Source organism: Triturus cristatus, chromosome 3_1, assembly GCF_964204655.1.
Source record: "Triturus cristatus chromosome 3_1, aTriCri1.1, whole genome shotgun sequence".
NCBI classification, from domain to species: Eukaryota; Metazoa; Chordata; class Amphibia; order Caudata; family Salamandridae; genus Triturus; species Triturus cristatus.
This window is the reverse complement of record NC_140583.1, coordinates 888694206-888713290: the sequence shown is the minus strand read 5'-3', so window position 1 is coordinate 888713290 and position 19085 is coordinate 888694206. Positions and strand designations below refer to the sequence as shown.

The 19085-nt window shown below is 39.4% G+C and overlaps 1 protein-coding gene across 3 annotated transcripts in view; it reads right to left on the bottom strand.

Annotated features, from left to right (window-relative positions):
- Positions 1-19085, bottom strand: part of LOC146861238 (sodium channel protein type 2 subunit alpha-like) — a 544972-nt gene that overhangs the window by 103814 nt on the left and 422073 nt on the right. For all 3 annotated transcript variants that reach the window (XM_085645392.1, XM_085645389.1, XM_085645390.1), the window contains one exon: positions 3841-3995. In XM_085645392.1, the coding sequence (XP_085501518.1) occupies positions 3841-3995 (155 nt within the window). The remainder of the gene's footprint in view (positions 1-3840; positions 3996-19085) is intronic.

Below are 19085 nucleotides of genomic sequence, written 5' to 3'. Positions count from 1 at the left end.
GATGGCAGCCAGTCCAGAGGAGATGTAGTAGCACAAAGTGTTTAAAATGAGGGAGATTATATACCCCTTGGTGGTGAATTCAAGTATGTACATTGTACCTTAGCATTGAAGAATATGAAATGGAAATGGAAAGATGAAAGAAAGCAATAATCAGGATCTACAAAAATTCATACTAAACAGTTTTTTAATATTCTACTTCCATTTGGGATTGAAGGATTCAAATTGGGAACCAAAATATAAAGAGTACACACTGTTCCAATTATAAGTAATACCTGGTGAGTGAACCCATTGGGCATTTATAAAGCTTTTCAGATGCTTTTGGCATGAAAATAAACCCTGAACTGTTGTATTAAATTAAGGAATGATTCTTTCTTCTGTTTCTTATTCCTAGCTAGATGGTCAGTTTCAAACGTGTGTCAACAACCTCTGAAATCCCTATCAACATGTTCTGTAAAGTTAATTCCACACACATTTTCTCTCTGAAGTTGGTGAGATTTCAAATAACCTGACATATTGGACCAACATTCTGAAGACAAACTGTAGATGAGGGACTAATGGACCAGATGATCTTAATGCTTTTGTTATGGCCATGCTGTTGCTGTCTTTTTACATTTTTGACTAGATCTCCCCAATCCTGGCCCCCTAGCCAAGTGGGACTGATCCACACTGTTCACCAGCATGTTAATGAAGGAAACTATGGCCTCTCCAGCGGCGTATTATTTTGAGCGTTCTGTCATGCATGTGATGAAAGGTTAGTTTGAAGGGCAGAGCAATGTGTGAGAAAGTGAAAGTACCACAGACAGAAGGAGAACAGAGGGGAAAAAGTAAGATAAAGCTCCAGTAATTAATATAAATAATTAATTAGGATGATGATTGAGGTAACACCATAGCACTACAGTGGCCTTGTAAAATAAGGCAAAAAATAAAGGTTTGGACTGTTTTTGAGCAAGCTCAAGGCTTTGTGACAAGCACACAAAAATGTATCTAGCATAAAAGCGGAATAAATTACTTTCTCCACAACGTACTTCTATATGGGTAGTTCAGGTTGTAGGGTAGTGAGTTTGTAATTTGCATTCTGTGCCCTGATCTTTTAGATGAAGACAAATAAAATATGTTCATTTGTGGTCATTAAACTAAAACTGGGAAAGTGGGAAGTTTGACTCTCACATCTCCTTTGATATCTTACGTAGAGGGTTAATGGTCTTCCTGGGTTTTTTGTTAGAAAGCTAGATGGGCTAAACCATATGTTGAAGGGGGTATTATAATATGGTTATCACTCACCAGCCAGAGGAGGGCAAACTTCAAATGTTTGAGAAAGATGATGTAGAATTTGGAAGTTTTACTTAATACTTGATACTTGGTTTTGGGATGAGAATGTCCCCATCATGGTATATAGGAGTGAACAGACTGCAAGTGAATCTGATATTCTGATTTTGACCAACCCAGTATTCACATTAACTTAATGGGTGTTCTGAGGCCTGGCATGGCAAAATAATGCCAAGGTCCAAAAATAGTTGTATGATCTAAAGTGGCGCACCAAGCATAAATTGTCATTTTTTAATGAAAAGAACTACTATCCATGTCCCAGTGTATTTGACATGGGTGAAGCAGTGGTGGTAGCAGAATGTTATAGTGAATTCATATTCCAGCCTAGACCTTATTTCTGTGTTAGAAAGGAGTGATGCCTACTGTCCCCATTCAATACAAAAGTTCTACTTAAGTGTTGTGTCTAGACCCTTGCACTAATATCCCAGTGTGTGTTTGTTGAGTGCATGTGTGTACATACAGGACAGTTAGACTGTGTGCAAAGTGGGTATGTTTCCTGCAACCAACGAGACAAATGTACATTTTGGATGGCCTTTGATTTAAACTGACACAAGATACATGAAATAGAGCATAGTTATAGCTCCCCCCAGACATTGGAAGTGCATAGCTTGCATTCTTGAAGCCAGAGGGTGGATATCCAGAAACTGGTCTGAGGGAAGATGGAAATAGGGCTACCCCTGGAAAGTCTATGAGGATTAAAAGTAAGGGTTTGCTGATTAAATTTGCTTCAGCACTGCTGTTCGTAGACAGTCAGTAGAGTGGCTGAGTCAGCAGATTCTGATGGTAAAGGTGGGGAAATTCCTAGGCAGGGCCTGCCCTTCTGTCTATTCCTGATTGCAACTTCAGGAAAAGTGGATATTTTTGGCTCAAATACATATAAATGTACTCTTTTAATATGAAATGTGATTCATTATTGCGCATCTTTTATGGTTTAAATCAAAACCAAAATAAAGAAGAATTGAATTGATTTGATTGCTAAACTGAAATAAGTACATCAATGCTTATTACATTGGTTATTATTATTTTTAATTTCTTATGCTGCTTTCAATTTATAAAATATTTGATGTTATTCCTTTCTATATTAAAATTATAAGTAATTTTCTGGTGAATGCAAGAGCAAGCTTTACCACACTGCTTGTTTTATTACCTATAATCTTTATACAAGCTGTAAATGGAGACAAATATGCGCTTTTCAGAATTTAAATCAAGCTGTTGCTTACAGGCACTTAGGTATATTCATAAATACTTACCCCTAGTTTAGTTTTCCCAGAGTAAAAAGAGATACGGTCTTGTAATTCTTAAACTAGCTAAAATACTGAAAGCTCATGTTCCTGTTGTTTCCCTAACTGCACCTAGCACTTATTAAAGAGGAGGGCTACACAGGAATTAGGCTGCTTGGTTATAGAAACCTGAAGTGACCTTACTGATCACAAAGCCATAATAAAGAAGGAACTGCTAAATAGATAACTCCAAGCAGGGCCCATGGTTAGATAAACCTTGCATGCAACACCTTCAACAATCTCTCATGTCCAGAGACAGAAACTCATATTTAAAAAAGTAAGGCATGTTTTTCTTGGCAACTAAATACATTTTTTCATCTTTTTTCTCGGTCAATTTCCCTATAACAACAACAGATATGTAAGACAGTCATAATAGTAATTTTCAAATAACAACAATCAAATGCTACACAACGTGTTTCACAAACGTAAGGGTCATTCCTAAAGGTATCGCAAGCACCTCATAATCCAGGCTTCATACATACTACAACTATGCATTTAACTAGAAAAGTTACTGCATGAACGGAGGCAAAATAATGAGCATGATCAATTATCACTGTATTTTAAGAAGCACAGTCTACTTTGTCCCTCACAGGAACTTCTGCTTCAAATTCAAACCCAAAATAAGCAGTAATCAACATATCCTAATTCTACCATTAGTATTTGATGAGTCTGGAGTACATTTAATTACTCAGGCGTGCTGTGTCGCCAATGAAGTAATGTAATAATGTATTCCATAGTCAAGCAGGTATGTCATTCCTGCCTATGTCATCTTACAACATAGAACCTGGACTATTAACCTTAAATCAGGACATAATATCCAAGCTAATGTGCATTTAGCCTCTCAGGGATTAGCTCTTGAAGTTCATAATACAATTTTCAGTAGCCTAAAGGAAAGTTGAGAGTTAGGAGTTTGTGCTCATTCTCTTTGGGATAGGTTTAATTTGTGAGGAAAAATGTATTGCCCAGGAATTTCCTAATGCCAATTTACCAATTAAAAAGTAAACATGGTCAAGTTGTTTTTGAGGGAAATCAGATTTTTCTTGTGCATGTATGTTGATTGAAAACAGAACAGTAATATACACATATACTGCCTTAAGAACATACTATTTTAATGTTTGCTTAGGCAACTTTTGGAGGAATATATGATGTAATGTTTTTTTCAGGAATATTCACAGAAATAGCAATACAAATATACTTTATTACATGTCTGCCGGACAACTTTTCTGTATCTTACCAGTGCACCACTGCTGAGAAGAATCATAAAGATAATGAAGGTCTCAAACCAATTGTGTTCCACTATTATGAAGCAAGTTTTCCTAAAGTTCCACCACAATTTTCCATTTCCATCTTCAATGCTGACTTGACACCAGGCAAATTTCTTAACACATCCTATCAAACATAAATTTAGGTGGTGAAGACATATTCTGAAAAGACTATGCATATTTACAGCCACATTTCTTGCCTACAATTAACAAATTTGAAGATGCATCAAGATTTTCAGGTAAAAGCAAGGAAGAAGAACTTGGTATACATGCATCAAATTAAGTAAGGTTCCAAATGATCTAAAGTTTGCACTAGTGCAACTATAAAGCAAACCATTTTAGAGCATAAAACAATGAAGAAAGTCAAGTTTACCAACAATCTCATATAATGATTTTGTGCCAAGAAAAAACTAAGAAAAATAGTTTTTTTGATATTTGCATGGGTCATTAAGAGCACAATGATTTTGCCTCATAATTGATCATATTTTATATAGAGTTCTTGTTTAGTTCTCCTACCCACCTCCTTCTGTGAGGGCTTATTTGGACTTGATGCAAAACGAAATGGTTACTTATCAGTAGGAGTAGGTTTGCAGCTTGATGAGTTTGCTGGATTCACATGCTGTGCTTATTCTGCTATCTAGAGTGTGGGTCCGGAATTGTCTTTGTTTTTTTTTCTTTTCATGTTTTGGTCATTGTCGACCACCATTTGGTGCCAGGTACGTCCCTTGTGTGACGTCAGACGAACGTGATGCAAATTTTGTTTTCTTCATTTGCAATAAATAAAGGCAAGTGGCAACAGTTGTAGTCAATCAGTTTGCTTAATGAGTACTGCTAGACCCAGCGGTTTCATGCTGGCTGGGACGCACTGAAGCCAGTCAGAATCCACTGTTCCAAATAGGATGAGTACAATACACTTGCCTGATAACCTGCGGTCACCCTCTGGTAGCTTGGCACTGAGCAGTAAGGCTTATCCTCAGGAAACGAGTTTAAAGTATTGGCACAACACCAACCTCGCAACACAATGTGTACGCCACAAAAAGATTCCACACAGTATGTATAAAACACTTGTCTTTGTATTACACACACACACACACACACACACACCCTGAAAGCAAAATGAGATACATATTGTATATACACTCGTCAGTTATACGCAACTGTCAAACTTCTCCATTGAAATCAAAACGAACAACACATTGTATATACACTGTACAGTTATGTCCAATTGTCGGACTTTCCCATTACAGAAAGGTCAAACAGTCACAGTTTTTTGACTACGCCTACTCCCTTAACTCCACCAGCCAACCATACATGTTGCCCCGGCTGGCGCCCTGCTGACTAGACAGTCGGAACCACCTAGCATGGAAAAAAGCAGTTACTTTGTTTTGGTCCTCCAGATTAAACCTCCAGACATCTGATGGCATTGTGATTCCCCCCCCCCAGAGACAAAAGGTTGTGAATCAGGAAGGTAGCGTGCTTTCAAGTGTGGAGAAATGCTTCCCCTCGGGCAGAGGTGTGACCTGCCATAGCCCCAGACAGTAAGCTGTAGGTGCCAACAAGGCACATGAAACCCATTAGGACCTTGTGGCATGGGTCCAGGGAGAGGGAGCCAATGACTTCAGACAGAAGATGTGATGTCAGTCAATGTCGTCCTTACGATCTGGGGGCCGAAGACAGTCTCAGCACCCAGCTCAGGTTCCGCCAACACCCCTCAGACACCACACACCATGGAACGCAAGCGAACACAGGTCTCCTGGTTGCAAGCATGGGTCCTGCAGACTTGTCAAGCTTCCCCCGTACTCCTCGAACTGCTCAACTCTTCAAGTCCCGGCACCACAGGTGGCTTCTGATCTTTATGTGCACACTTCTCTGCATAGTGTGATGATGGTGTATGTCAGAACGATCCTAGTCCAAACCACAATCAGGTAGACCTGTCTCCGTTCTCACAATCTAATGGAGACAGGGAGATCCTTTATGTCCCTGGGAGCTCATGGACAGGAGGCCAGCTCACTGGCCCTTGGAGAGCCCTTTGGGACCCAGGCCACAACAGTTAGCACTTAACTGCAGGCCAGCAACGTACAGGCAAAATCCACCATGTGATAGTCCCCATCCTGGAGCATGACAAGTTCCAGGCCACCATAAGTCTGCAGATAGTCCAGGTGCAGCCCCTCCTGCCCATATGATTCCTTGTTTCGATGTCCCAGTGTCAAACCAGCGTAGTATGGTTCCAAATCCAAAAGTGTTTCTACTTTCAGAGGCCACAGCCCCAGTAGTTATACCCTCAATGGCCTATGAAGATACTATCAGTTCAAAAGGCCACCTTTGAAATGCAAAGGCCCTCTCTAAATTTGTATCCTGTCTGCAATCCTACCCTGGGAGGTTCGATCACAATCTTTAGTGGGGCCAAGACCGTGCCCCTTGGAACGCAGGTGGCAATTTCACCCCCACGTAACTGTCCCAAAAAGGCCCCTCTGAGTCAGAGGTTTGCAATTTCCCTTGAGCCCTTAGTTTATGGCCTTCTATCAGGAATGCACAGATGTGGCTGTCCCCCTAATACCCAGTTGTAAATTAGGAGGCCGGCGCACTTTCCCAAAGTGACATTTCTATCACTGTAATGTCAAACCGGAGAGAATTCGCCATTACAAACTCATCTGGTACTGCTACTATTCTGCCTGTACGAAATACTGCTTGATAGCCTTTCCCTACACCCTTTCATGCTAACAGATTGCTAGAAGCAAGCCCTGTCATACCAAACACACCACCATGTGCCATTCATAACTCTTTCACATACTATGATGCACACAGGCACATGCGCTACCTATTCCCAGCACCACACCCTGTCACCTGGGAGAGCTCTGATATAGCAAGAAACATGCAGAACCTTGGCACACAACTTTTTAGATGCCAAGCTGAATAACAGTACACAGGGCCCACCAGGGCAAACCTGTGGCGCAATCAATGAGTTACCTCCAGGCTGCATAACCAGCGCTGCAGGTCCACGGTGGAGCATTCAAGATACATGTCCTGGGCATACGCCTTGCCCCTTGAAAAGGGACATACAGCTAATTTGAATAAGCCAATCATGTATATGATGAGCACAGCACTTTGGCACTGAATGGCAGTGTCAACTGTGCTCAAAATCCTAAGCCTAAAATCCAGAGTAGTGAAAAACTGGGAAGGAGCAAAGCAAACTGTGGATGGAAAGCATCCTAGAAAGGGCCATTTCTAACAGGTGCCAACTGTTGTATGCATTGTCTAGGTTTGAGCAAGAACAGTTGCAGCCTTTCTCATTACAGAAGTTACTATTGTTGCCTAATAGATTTTCTTTGATATTTCACCAGCGCAAAACCTTATGTGGAAAGATCTTATTGACAATTCATTTTTTAAAGTAGGAGCACATTAACACTGCTGCTTACCCAGTGTGACAGTTTGTACACTCCCTTTATGGTTTTAAGTTTGACCACACTGTATTTCTGAGCCATTTTTAGAAAAGGACTATCGAGGAAGATCACATCAAAAAATAGACCAGGGTAAACAAAAGGATTGGAAGTCAATGAATGAGCAAGCTGCATTAGAGACTGCCTTGTTAAACTTCATTGCTTTGCACAACATTGACAGATGCAAACATTTAGAAAAAATTTCTTTTGCAAACTTGAAAATTGAGCTGTGTCAAGAACTGTCTAGGAGAATAGGTTTAAAACTCACTAGACTCAAGCTAGTAACATATACATTTACATTGGTCCTATTGATTTCTTTTGGTCTTTGATTAATGATCAACAACCAGCCTGAAAATATGATTACAAGTTGAAGTTATGGACTAACACTGCAATAGAAATCTAACAGTCAGCAAGCTACTACACAACGGGTGCAGGAAGATTGCAGACACTTAAAAGAGTGAAATAACAGTGCACCAATGAATAAGGTACAGGAAACAAAAACTGCTGTCACAGAGCACACAGCGTAGGCACATATCACTGCACATAGGAACATTTAGCAGGATCACCCGTTACCAGGACAGGGTTTGTTTCCAACTTTGCCTGCTCTTGCAGATATGGGTGCAGTGGTAAAGGATACTAAAGAGAGCGGGCACACCTACCAACTTGAGTGTTCAACTTACTTGAAGGGTGTGAACTACAAGGGCTGCATGGACACCTGCTAGACCAGAAAAATAAAGGGCAAGCAGAAGGAGGATGACCAGAGGCGTGCTGGCCTTTAAAGCATATGTGGTCTTGCAGGATGCCCAGTCCTATCTAACCAAAAAGGCCAAAGGAGTAACCAAAATTGGTAGGTTTCCCAGTTCCTCAGAAAACAGGACATTGAGTAGACATAGACAGCAGAGTCTCTCTGTATAATAACACTTCCCTTCCCTGTGTAGAAGAAGGAGCTAATGGAGCAAGAGAAGAATGACATATCTTCGTTTCTCTATTTCAGGCAAGTAGTTAAGAGATGATAGAAGAAGATGAATGGGCCACTATCCCAGAAGGTGATGGGGGCTGGAGAGAAGAAGCTGATGGTGCAAGAGAGGTGCTGACAGCACAAACATTTGTTGTCAACATTTTAACTTTTTGTTAAAGCTGGAAGTTCTGGGTTGATTCATGTATATTTCTGGGTACCAACCTGAGATTAGATTGATTATAATTTTGCATTGGAATTACAGCAAACATTAGAAGGAGATCACATATACTGCTTTCAAAATTATAGAAATGAAGACCCTTTTGTGACGAGAACACCAGACTCCTTACACTGCTACTTTTAGGTTTCCACATTTACATTAACAGGCACATAATGTGGACACATAATATTATGCCATTAAAAACATAGGCCTTAGGATGCCATTAATTTTAAATTAATTTTAAATTACACCCTCACATTTGAACTAAACACTACTGGAAGTAATGGTGATGCTCTAAGGATACCTTAACACCTTATTAGATTCCTAGCTCTGTGATTCCTTTCTAATGGTCTTCTTCAAAGCTAAAATCTTTGAAAGGCTATTTCAGCAGGTTAAATAAGTCACTGGATTTTGCACTTCCACGTCCACTATTGTATTCTCTTCCTTACTCTCTCTACCAACCTGACACACTCTCTGCATCTCTAGTAATGCTTAGTAGATTATAGGCTATGTTCTGTACAAGTTAGCCATGATATACGATTCTGGTGCAACCTGTACTCACCCAGTCTCACTATATAACGTCAGCAACACATGCCACACAGTCAGAAAATATGTCTTCAATGGGATAGAGAGGGAGAACATGCCTGTACATGGAGAGTGAATCAAGTGTGGTACCAGGGGAAAGGGGGACTGGAGGGGTACTAGATATACAAATTGGGCTGAGTATGACGAGAGATCTACATAGAAAAGAAACAGGGTCTGAAGGGAGCTGTGTAGGTCAAAAAGAGAAAAATCAGAACCCTGTACTTTGCTACTGCCCACTCCCAGTGAGTACAAAGATTGAGATGACCGTTGTGGTGTCTTTGAAGTCTTCGACACCAGCCTAGTGATATTCTCAATTCTATCCTTTTAAACAAGCATGAGGGGGGTGCGGCTAGCACCCGAGGAAGATGGCGGCACTCCCGTGACACGCCTGAGGCGGCGGCATTGTTCGAGGGATTCTTCGGCACCACCTGAGCCCTGACAGCCAGCAAGTTATAAAAATGAAGGTCGGAATGTGAGCGCTTCCAGACGGAAGTCTTTTCGTCTTCTTTAAGATAAGCCTTGACCTTCCACCAAGCATTTTGCTCATGGCTGAATTATTGGCAACAGCTACCTCACTGTTACACGCGCGCTGAGGGAGCCATTTTTACAGCATGTGGCATTCTGACTGACTGCACAAATCTATGGTTGGAAGCGGAATGCATCAGCGTGAATTGGAATTGAACAGATAAGTTCTGCAATGTTTTCTCACCTCATTTCGTCAAGCATTGCCCTCTCTTTGACCTCTGTATTGCCCTGACTAAACACACCAAGGCTGCCTGCATGCTGAGGAGATCGTTTTCCATTGCGCGCTGTGTCTCTTCAAGGAAGGCAATAATTCACTTGCTGAATATTAATGTTCGACACTAAAAGTTGTGCAGAACAGTGAAATAAGGTATTTTTCTAAACGTGCTTGTCATCTGTATTAATGCACTTTAAATAGGCATTTCAGTAAACTCTTTTCTTTACTTTCAGTCGGTGTATGTGAAACCATATGCATTTTTTAGTTGATTTTTTCTTCAGAGCTTGTAATGTTATATGAATGTGCCACACAGCTACTTATTTAATATGGCTCTCCTGAATGAAGCATTAAGTTTAGCATGTTATATTGCTTGCTCTGTTCAGGTCATGTTTTTGTGAAGAATTGTGGTAATTTACTTTTCACACACACACTTTCTTCTCATTAAGCATGCAATTGCCACTTTTAGATCTTGTTTCACGTTTATTGGTCACTGTATGTTCTGATAACCTATCACGTGCCTAACGTTCGTAATTTTCACTACAGTTTATATTATTATTAGATGGAATTATGCACTTAAGTTTTGTTTTGCAGGTTTACACAACCTCTTCTGTATAGGTTTTAATTCTTCCCATTGTATGGGTAGGTTAAAAAGAGTATCTTCAGTGCAAATATCCTCACAGTGCAGATTCATTATTTGCTCAAAGCCACATGCAAATTTTATTCAAATGGAAGACTCCCAAGTACCAACACCCAAAACAGCTGCTTCTTTGGCTATGGCTAATGGTTCTTCTTCCCTGAATAAAATAACAACCAAGCGCCTTGAAAAAGATCCATCTTCTCCACCAAAGCAATCTTCATCTGTCTCCATGGATCTTCTTCTGGAGGAAATCCGGGCTTTACGACCATTTGTGGAGGAGACAAACTCTAAAATACAAATCCTTACTGACGGATGGGAAAAACTGGAAGAAACAGTCACCAAGGTTGAACACACAGTTGAATCTCTCAGTGCATCTTCTACCAAAGTAGAAATTCTTCAGTCCCAAATTACATCATTGCATAAACAGGTTGAACAGGTTGAAAACCTTGAAAACAGGAATAGGTGTAATAACTTACGCATTTATGGATTATCGGAAGGCGTGAAGGGGTCAGATCCCATCTCCTTCTTTCAAAAATGTCTACCGTCAATACTAAATCTACCGGAGGACACTATTCTCAACATACAGTGCGCTCATAGACTGGGCCCACTACATTCATCATCCTCAAGTACAATATGACAATACAATACAATATACAATACAATATACAATATGACTCCTCTCGGTATCGAGAGGAGTCATATTGTATTTTCTTGAGTATACAGATCTCCTCAAAGTATTGTCAGCAGTCAGACTTCTGAAGCGTATTTCATTTTCAGAGCACCAACTGTTCTTTTCATAGGACTATGTCAAATCCACAGCGGATAGACATAAAGATTTTCTTGCTATGCATCCAGCGCTACGTTTAATTGGGGCACGATTTGGATTATTTTATCCCTGCTTGTTTAAAGTCACTTTTAACAACACCGTGCCATACGAAGATCCAATAAAATTGAAGAGTTTCCTTCATACACAATGCCCAGAAAAGATGGACATTTCCAGTACTCGTTTTAAATAAATCTTTTTCTGTTATACACCTGCATAGGGTTTAGATTCTTATTATGTTGTTTTACTTACGAATATTAGAATAGATGCTACCATGCTGTAGTGGTTTGTTTGTTCTCATGAATTTTTTCCATTTCAGGTTATCACCATATAATGTCTAATATTACAATATGTGATGCCATATTCCATCCTGTTTGTATTAATAATGTTTTTCCTTTGTCTCCTTTGTCCCCTTTCACACAGGTCCTAACCCCATGTGCCTGACCTACTTGTTTTGCATATTGTTTACATCCCAAAGTCTTCCCTGCCTCACCTCATGGAGTTCGGGTGCGTCATCGTTCCATGTGGTCTCCCCCCGCCACCCTTCCATTTTTTTGACTTTTATGTAGGTATGTTCCTTTTTCTTATCTTCTACTTTACAGCCTTCACTCCTTCTCCTTTATTCCCTCTTCTTTCCTTTTATCAAACATGTTTCTATCATATGTCTCTTTTTTCAATCTTGCTTTTTTCCCTTCTTTACTTCTCATACCTTTTCAGCTTTTCTCAATTGGTTTTAATTTTTAATATATTCGTACCGAATATAAGGTTTACTTCAAGGTTTCTTTTTGCTTCTCATTGTTGAATTTTGCATAAGTATTGCTGCTTACAGTATACTGGATTTTACGGGTTCACTTATGTTTTTATCACTTCCATTTCACATATGTTTATACTTCCCATATACAATAATCTTTTCTGTACTTTGCTTTCTTTTTCTTTTTCTTTACATATTCTATTCTTTCTTTTTTCTTCAATTGGTTTCCACATTCAATATCTTCGTACTTAATATAAGTTTTCTACCCATGCTTTATTTTCTTATTGTTGCTGAATTTATTGGCAAAAATATTGTTCACAATGTACAAAGTTTTCTTTATTCACTTATGTCTACATCACTCCTAACTCATACATTTTCTTAAAAATGATCTCATGAAATGTCAGTGGCTTGAATTCCCCCATTAAAAGACAGAGGGTCTTATCCCACTTATCAAAGTTAGATGCTAATATTGAAACTCATCTCACTGAAAGTGAATCAATAAAACTCAAAAGAAATTGGGTTGGTGAAGTTTTCTTCTAGCCAGGACATGGTAAAAGGAATGGGGTTATAACTCTCTGTCACAAAGCACTGAAGGCCCAGCTTGTCTCTCAAGAATCTGACATAGAGGGAAGATGGGTTTTCATAAATCTCTTGTTAGGACAGACCTCATTATCATTGCTCAATGTTTATGCCCCTGCCAATGGCGACGTTGTTTTCTGGTCACGCACCTCCCAATTGTTACTCAAATATCCGTCAGATAACTTCATCCTTGCAGGCGATTGTAATCAAGTGATGGATCCATTCGTAGACAGAAACTCTAACTCCCATTTTACCTCAAATGCAGCGCACTAAGCTTTCATACAAACCATTGAACAAAGAAATGTATTAGACTCATGGCGCCTTTGTAACCCATCTACAAGAGAATGCTCTTTTTTCTCTCATCCACACCAAACACAATCCCGAATCAACCATATTTTTATTTCACTAAACAATTCTCAATCCCTAAGCTCTGCTGATATAGGCCCTACACTTATTTAAGATCATGCTCCTGTTTCGATTCAATTGGACCTTCTAAGCCACTCCACATCCCCCCAAAAATGGTGTTTCAATAACTCTTTACTCCTGGATCCTAAATTTAACTCGTCTTTTGTATCCTTCTCTCAAGAGTTTTTCTCTATTAATCTAACAACAGATGTTTCCTTTCACACAGTATGGGATGCCTTCAAAGCTGCTGCTAGAGACTTTATTATTAGATTCGTATCAAACAAACGCAAAGCTTTCCGCATAACACACAATACACTTCTGGATAAGATTAAAAAACTCGAACACTCTTTTCATACCTCCAAATCAAAGGAATCTCTCAAGGATCTCATTAATGCAAAGATCCCCTTTAATGTATCAACCACTAAACAGGCCTCCTTATATTTACTTAAATCCTCAGCTAAGTACTATGGGGGCCAAAATAAGTCCGGCAAACTTCTGGACGTATATTTGAAAATCAAACAACAAAACTTCACATTGATTCCATTATAGATGACAATCAAATACCAAAACTTAAAGACCCTGAAATTCTCCAAGAATTTGTACACTTCTATAAGTCCCTTTACACACCAGAAAGTACACCTTCAGATACAGACCTTTCCCATTACTTTTCCACAATTCAAAAACGCATCAATCCCCAGATGGATTTAACAATTCTGGACTCAGATCTTACACAAACAGAACTTTTCAACGCTTAAAGAACCCTTAAAAAAGACAAAGCCACCTGGCCCTGATGGCTTTACAGTGGAATTGTACCTACACTTTGCTCATTTATTACTCTCACACTTATATTCTCTTATTTCTTCCTATATCACTTAACGTAAATCCATTGGCTCTTTTTCTGAAGCCTTGATCTGTCTAATACCAAAAGATGATAAGGACTTACGCTTTTGCAAAAATTATATACCCATTTCCTTAGTAAACGTAGATTATAAAAAAAAATCCAAAGCTTTAGCTCTAAGACTAGAACCGCATCTTCCACTGTTACTTGATAAGGAACAATCAGGTTTTTTCAAAGCTTGCAGTATCATAGATAACACGCGTCTATTTTTTTACATTATATTCAAATCATCACATTATTTGGATTCTCTGGCAGCAATTGTGTTAGACGCAGAAAAATCCTTTGACCGGGTTTATTGGCCATTTATCTTCCACGCTCTCAAATGGTTCGGTTTTGGACCAAAAATCATATCCTTAATTTCCCTACTTTACTCGGATCCCAAAGCTGCAATATCAACTAATGGTCTTACCTCTCCTTATTTCAGTCTCAAACAAAGTGTTCGTCAGGGTTGCCCCTTATCACCTTTTCTTTTTAATTTAGCTTTAGATCCCTTCCTGTCAAAAATTTGCCAAAATCATTCCATCACAGGCTTTGTCTCGAACCCTCAACAAATTAAATTAGCAGCATCCGCTGACGATATTCTAGTTTTTCTTTCCCAACCACAATCCTTTTCTAGGAGAAGTGGAAAATTATGGTCTGGTGTCAGGTTATAAATTGAACAAAGGGAAATGCGAAATTTTACCCTTACTAAATACACCTTCAAGGAGGATTTTAAGATTTTTAATTTCGCCTGGAACTCTAAACATATAAAATATCTCGTCATCTGGTTCACTTCCTCCATTAAAACATCCATTTCTCTAAACATTGATAAGTGCTCTGCCAAACTTAAATCACTAAATGCAAGATGGCACCACCTCCATTTATCTTGGTGGGGTCGTTTAGACACTATTAAAATGATGCTCACACCTATAGTCCTATACATCCTTTCTAACATACCAACATCCTGTCCATCAAACTTCTTTTCAAAAATGTATTCCAATCTAACTTCCTTTTTATGGAATGCTAAAAAATCACGAATGGCGCAACAAAAATTAACTAGATCAAAATCCGAAGGAGGGGTTAATTTTCCCCTTCCAATTAAGACAACTATCAAATTGGATTACTACTCAATCTGAAACTAGACCTCTTTGGGTGGATCTCGAACTCTCATTTTTAACCCCTTTCTCATTCCAGGAATACCTTTCCTTTACCCGGAAGCCACAAAAACTCTCTACTCCCATAATTAAGCAATCAAGTAAACTATTATCTATTGCACCTCACTTAGCTACACACAACTCAGAAACTTTTCTCAACTCCACAATTTGGCATAATAAATTGATCCTTGTTAAAGGGAAACCCATATACTCGAAGGTATGGAGGAATAAAGGTCTACTTAGGGTTCACCAATTTCTTGACCAAGGCTCACCCATTCAATTTACACAAATGCAATCTCTTTATCATTTACCTCCTTACTTTAAACCTAAATGTATGACTTTGCAGAATGCAATAATTGAGGCACGTGCGAAACTCACCACTCCACCCCCTTCACAATCCCATCCCATATTCCCATGGCACAATCTCTTGCTCATGAACCCCAAGGCCTCCAATATTTATTCTCGTCTAATGACACTTCCCGATAATAGACACAAAACTAAAGTAGAACTCTCATGGGAATCTGATCTGGAAACGAATTGGCCCATTACTCTATGGAATAGAATTTGGATGAAACTCAGGAAATCCTCTAGAGCGGCCAGCAAAACACAAACACTTTTCTTTATTTACAATTGTTTGTTTTTCACCCCAGTTTACCTAAACAAGATACACAACACATATCCTAACACATATTGGACATGCTTCCAAGGTGACGCTGACTTCAAACACATGATATTTACATGCACGAATGTTTTAAAATTTTGGAAACAAGTTTGGCACCAAATCAACGTTATTTTTCATACCAGAACACCCCTCTCCCTTACCAACATTTCCCTAGGTAGTTTAGCACCGGAATGGGGGAACATCAACCCCAACTAAGACTCGTTGACTTGCTACTGGCTGTAGCATTTCAACAGATTTAAAAAAATTGGAAAGACTCTTCTAAATTATCCTATTTAGCATGGTGGTATGCGGTATGCCCTAACCATCGTTTAGATACAGCCCTTGTCCACCCTATCTCTTTAGCTACGAAAAGATTACACCTCTGGTCCCCTCTCACACACTTTCTAAACACAACAGAAAAGAACACTTCTTCACCAGCTTCTTCAATGCAAGAAGTTACCAAGCCTCCCTGACTTCTTACTGTAATTGTGCTCAATTTGTCACTTCCAATTACACCCTTTCAATTGTATATTTTTTGACATGTACTACTATTTGCAATATCTATGAACCTTTGAATGTATTCATATCGTTTCCTAAGTTATATTATTACTACCTTGAAGATTTTTGTATATCAATAGTATTCTTAAATATCCTTTTCTGTTTACTATGCAACGGTAAATGATTGTCTGTTCGAAGTATTGTTTTTTGTAACTACTTTAATTTCTCAATAAACCTTTACTTGAACTTAAACAAGCACGAGGGAGGGATGAATTGGAGAACTGACTCGCAATCAAAAAGATTTCTCCTTTAAAATATTTCAACTATGCTGAAAATGACAATGCTGGTGTTGAAGATACCCTTAAGCCGAGACTCAAAGTTGCCTCTTTCTGTCACTTAATAAATGAATCCAAAAGGTTTCAGATTACTCTTGTACTTTGTGGAAGGAGTCCAATGTATCTTCTTCCACTCAAAGTAATGTCAATGTGTGATTGATAGGGATTGACTTTGAGATTTCAACATTTTCTTTATGTTTCTTTTCACAGACCCCAGCTAGGCACTTCAATGACAATCCTGGTGCAGTGAGGTGGAAGAAACGGTTATTCCATACTTATGGAAGCCCTGGGAGTCTCAAGAGGCACATTTTCCAAAGCCATCATTTTCTCTAGACCTTTGACATCAAAGTGAGGTAAGCACCATGATTTAAGCTGCCATAATGAATTCCCAAACAAAAATTGCAGTAGTCATGGAGGTCAGTCTTGGACTTTACCTTTTCAAATTTGCTGCAATGTTAATTTAAAAAAGCCTTTTTGTTCACCAATGGAAGGAAAACAATAACATAAAGGTAACTATATTCAAATGGGCCTGACACATGGGAGAGGAAAGAACTGAAGGAGCACTAGGGTGTTATGACATTCAGTCACAGTTTAGCAATGCTAGTGCAACACGTTGGGACATAAGAAGCAACTCACAGCACAGTGACAGTCTGAAATATTGTACAGGAATTTAGGTCATGCCTGGGAAATTTAGGAGAAAGAATTAATGAAAAGGAATAAAGAATCTGCAGAGGAAAAACAATCCTTCACAACAGACATTATCCTATTTAGTAGCAAAAGCACATGTCCAAAATGCTTCTCTCAATAACTTAATGGATCACATACTTGTTAAAAAACATATGCCAAAATACAATTAGCTATTTGAACTCCCGTGCGACAAAGCTGGGAAGATCAAATTGATCCAGTTTGACTTCCACCTTTAGAAGGCAAAGGCTCCAGAAGATATTTGCCCTAACCAGGGGATTGTTGCACTTTAAATCTATACTTTATACAGTTTTAAAATTAAGTTTTGGCAGTCCTTAGTGTTAGGGAGGAGCTCAGGGATGTTTTTTTGATATGAGGGGCGGTCATGAAACCCAATGTGAGCGTACATCCCTGAGTTCCTCCCTCGCAGTGAGGGGGCTGTAGCCTGCGTCATGACTAGGCTTGTGACGCGAGAACGTATCCCGATGATGAAGCCTGACACCTCTGGTGTGTGAGGGAAACTATCCTGAAAAGGGACTGCACCCTCTTTCCTAGCATAGTCAGCTCCACACAAACACTCGCCTTGTGCGACCCTGAACCAGAGTTTTTTGTGTGTGTGTTTCATAGTTGTGTATTGGGGGGTTTGCCCTCACTGGTCCTCAAAACCTCCTCAGACCCCCTGCTGTGTTTTTAGTCCTTTGTATTAGACTGATTTAATCCTTTCCCGTGCCACATTGTTCCCGCTCACTCCACTCTCCAATTAGCGATCCCACTGCGAGTTGCAATTTTGTTTATGAGCTACAAACAGTTATGTCAGTTGAACGAAATCTCCTCAAGGGGAATTGTAAAATAATGTTTTTCATTAAACATTAAAGGGCCTATAAATGATCCCTCAAGCGTGTGTGAAACTTCTCCTACTAAAAAAACACAGATCTTTGAAGAAAAATGATTTACAAAAACCAGTGACACAACAGAACCATTAACTTGTTTTAAATATATTATTTTTCATGTATCAAAATATGTATATCATCTTTCATATTTCTCTTTTTAACCGCTGTTCAGAGAACATAACGAATTATATTTAACGGCAATTTTGTTTTTGCTGTGCTCCAGTGTTTCAGAATCGCTCTGTCACTTCTTATATAAGCCCTCAATGCCGTGGACATGCACCGGCCAGCTCCGCTAAATTCATTTTTTAGTTCATTTTTATCTTGTTATTCTGTTGTGTTTTGCACTGATTTTTAAGTGGGGTGGCTGACTTTGAATTTGTATTTGCACTAACCTGGGGTTAGTTGCGCTTTGAATCTACGCATAATACAGTTTTGGAATTACTTTTTGGCAGTCCTTAGTGTTATGTTAGACAGATTTAATCCTGTCCTGTGCGACGTTGCTATGGCTCTCCTTTCCGCATTCCCATTAGCGCTCCCACTGCGAGCCACCATTTTGTCAGGGGTGTGCTCCAGTTTTTCAGAATCACTCTGTTCCTTCTTATGAAAGTCCTCCATGCCACGGACGTGCAGCGAGCACACTGGTGGGGAGCCAAAGGCAAGCCTGGCTTCACCCATCCGCTTCCAGATCCTGGCCAGCGCCAGCCACGGTGCCGGTAAGCTATGCCACAATGCCCCCTTGCTATCTTATCCTAGAGATGAGTTGCTTATCCTCCACGCTACCACCTGTAATCATGTCTGTGATCTGGCAGAGGCAGATGAGCAGGGAGGATTCTGATTGTCCTGTCTGTGGTTTCACCCTTCACGCATATGGGAAGTCCTGTCTGGAGCTCTTTTCTATTTCATCCTTTCCACTTCGGCTGACTCCTTAAAATTACTTTCCGACTCACTGATTCAACTGTCTTCTCTGCATGTTAATTTTAAGGTACT